This window comes from Lolium perenne, chromosome 2 (genome assembly GCF_019359855.2).
Source record: "Lolium perenne isolate Kyuss_39 chromosome 2, Kyuss_2.0, whole genome shotgun sequence".
Lineage (NCBI taxonomy): Eukaryota > Viridiplantae > Streptophyta > Magnoliopsida > Poales > Poaceae > Lolium > Lolium perenne.
Genome location: NC_067245.2, coordinates 132,588,181 through 132,590,964, shown reverse-complemented (window position 1 = coordinate 132,590,964; position 2,784 = coordinate 132,588,181). Strand labels below are relative to the sequence as shown.

At 53.3% G+C, this 2,784-nt stretch overlaps 1 protein-coding gene across 1 annotated transcript; it reads left to right on the top strand.

Annotated features, from left to right (window-relative positions):
* Positions 1-291: 291 nt before the first annotated feature.
* Positions 292-882, top strand: LOC127328771 (uncharacterized). Its single transcript, XM_051355346.1, has one exon. It carries the CDS (start codon positions 292-294, stop codon positions 880-882), a length of 591 nt encoding a protein of 196 aa, XP_051211306.1.
* The last annotated feature ends 1,902 nt before the right edge of the window (positions 883-2,784 follow it).

Here is a 2,784-nt window from a genome sequence, read left to right as displayed (position 1 = left end):
AGGAGATCTGCGCGTCATTTCATTAAGCATATAGGAGAAGAGTTTGTTACAACCATACCTTTGGCATGAGAGGGCAACCACCAAACCGACACCCAGGTGGCGCCGGGGAGTTCTCAAGTTATCCCTCGCCCTCTTCCACGTGTACAAGGGATCCACATGTCCCACGCCTAGCAAAGTCCTGACCATCATAATCATCTTGATACGGACACGGCCAATAGCTATTCTATTCCAGCAGAGAAAGAATCTCAAAGCAGGGCTATATACTCATGTAGTCGTGTTTCTCAAGAAGCCATGCATGATGCATCCATTGGCTCGTCCGTCACCATCCACATGGACAGGGTCGGGACGCCCATGCGGGACGCCGTCTCGCAGCTAATCGCCGCAGTAGTGCTCACGCAGGAACTGCTCCTCTTGCACCTCCACTCACCGGACCACGTCGGCGTGGAAGGACAGTTCCACTGGCTGCTGCTGCCTGTCATTGCCGTCACGCTCGCCGCCACGCTGTTGTGGTTCCCCTGCCCTCGGAGTTTCGCCGTGAGCCTGGTGCGCTCGGCGAGCATCGTGTTCCAGGGCGTCTGGTTCATCGTCATGGGCGTCATGCTCTGGACGCTGGACCTCGTGTCCAAGGGCTGCTTCCTCTGCCTCGAGGCAGGACGCGCTGTCGTCCGGTGCCGCACCGACGAGGCGCTCGCCCGCGCAAAGTCGCTCGTCAACCTGCAGTTCAGCTGGTACCTGACCGGCACCGTTTTGTTCGTTGTCGTGCTCTATCTCCAGCTCAATAAGGTGCTTCTGCAGCTTGTCCTCTTCCACCTCGGCGCCCAGACCAAGTCGACGTTTCTGTCCAGGTTGGTTAGCTTCATCTTGATCCTTGCCGAAAGATAAGTCGCACCAAGGTCGATCGCTTGACGGCGCCCATGACAAGATTTGTTCGAGGTGCGGCTTTATATTGAACTAAAGAATCGGTGGTGGACAATAGCTGTTCTGGGCGACGGAGGTCGCGTGCGTGCGTGGAGCGGGTTTTTTTTACGTACGACATGCAAACTCTTCTTTGATCCGATTTTCACGGAGAAGGCCGCTCCCATCCAGGTTTTTTCACACGATGGGCAGATTTTTTTGACGTACCACGGTTTTTACACGTACGGACACCACCGATCCGCGTTTCTATATCTATATCTATATCTATATACCTAATAATAAAGGGAGGATTGTTTCCGTCGTCCAACACTTTTTTGGACCGTTTTACCCTCCCACCAAAATATGTCCGGATCCGTATATTGGACAGAGTCCTCACCCGCCACGAGAAAGTCTCGTCCGCTACCCCTCGGTGTGTTTCCGTCGTCCGCCACGAGAAATACTGGGGCCGTCGATTGCCCTGTATCTAATCGATTCAGTACAATGAAAAATTACGGTGAAAATCGAGTTATGTCCGGATCCGTATATTGGACAGAGTCCTCACCCGCCACGAGAAAGTCTCGTCCGCTACCCCTCGGTGTGTTTCCGTCGTCCGCCACGAGAAATACTGGGGCCGTCGATTGCCCTGTATCTAATCGATTCAGTACAATGAAAAATTACGGTGAAAATCGAGTTCCTCCAATCCATCGGATAAGCGAGCCCCGATGGCGAGTGCTTCATTGCCTGGACTACACCCCACCGCTCGGGAGACAGAGAAAAACGGCATGGTGTGCCAGTTTGTTGACCGTAACCGGAGGCTAGAGCACAGCCCTATGCGCCGTCGCTGCCGAGCCGGATAACGCCAGCACACTAATTTCGCCGGGAGCGGCCGATGCTGCTCCAATCAACATCCATCGATCAAGATCCATGATCGCGTCAATTTGGCTCCGCCCGTAAGCGTATTCGACACGACCTCAGATACGATCCATGCTTTGCCGTCTCATTAGACGATGAACACGATAAAGACAATGGAAAATTGATCTTTAGCTCGGGATTGGTGTCTCATGTGCTCCCAAAAGCTGCTGTATTCAGGCTCTTGGTCACGCTGCCTCGCACCGGGAGAGCTCGCTCCTCCACGATTACCTTCTAGCACCTACCGTATAGCTGCGCCCGCCACTTCTATAGGAGTTCTTCGACCACCATGAGAAAACCAGAGAGCGAAGGCGCCCGTCGTATACAGCGCATTACATATCGTCGAGAGCAGGTAGGTTGAATCTTCAGCATCCAGAGGCGGGGCTGGTGGTCTCTTTGGAAGGTGCAGCTTTGGCATCGGCGTTGGTCGGAAGCTGAGCAGGACACGGCGGTGGGCTGTGGGCATCGACTTTACAGTGCGGAACCAGTGGCGGGGCTGCTCACGAGCCTGACTGGCGGTGTTCTGGTAGCATCCAGCCGAGTCCATCGTTCCTTCAGGCATGGTTTCATTGGCATGTATGGGGTCTCATTGTGTTGAAAGTTAATTGGATTTGGCTATTGCTCCGGTGTCCCCCCCTCCTTAAGCTTTGTTCTATTTAGACGGCTAGGATCTGCTGATACCCCTTCGTGGGTTGACTTAACATGTGTGTTTGGTTCATGGGCAAATATGTACGGGATGAGATGGGATAAAAATATGTTTAATTAATAATTAATAGAAAAATATAATATGACATTAACACACCGGTTAATATGTAATTAACGGGTCCTTTTCCCTTTGTGGTGGAGGCCGGACCTAGCGGGCCGCCGCCTACTCGTGCCTAGCAAGGTCACTACCCGCACATACTTAGCGAGGCCATTTCTTTGACTGGGTGTGGCGCAGACGTAGCAAGCTCGTTGCTCGCCATGCCATGGAGGCCGCCA

Excerpts from the sequence above, each read along its gene's own strand:
- LOC127328771 (XM_051355346.1), top strand. The coding sequence starts at position 292 with ATGCATGATGCATCCATTGGCTCGTCCGTCACCATCCACATGGACAGG.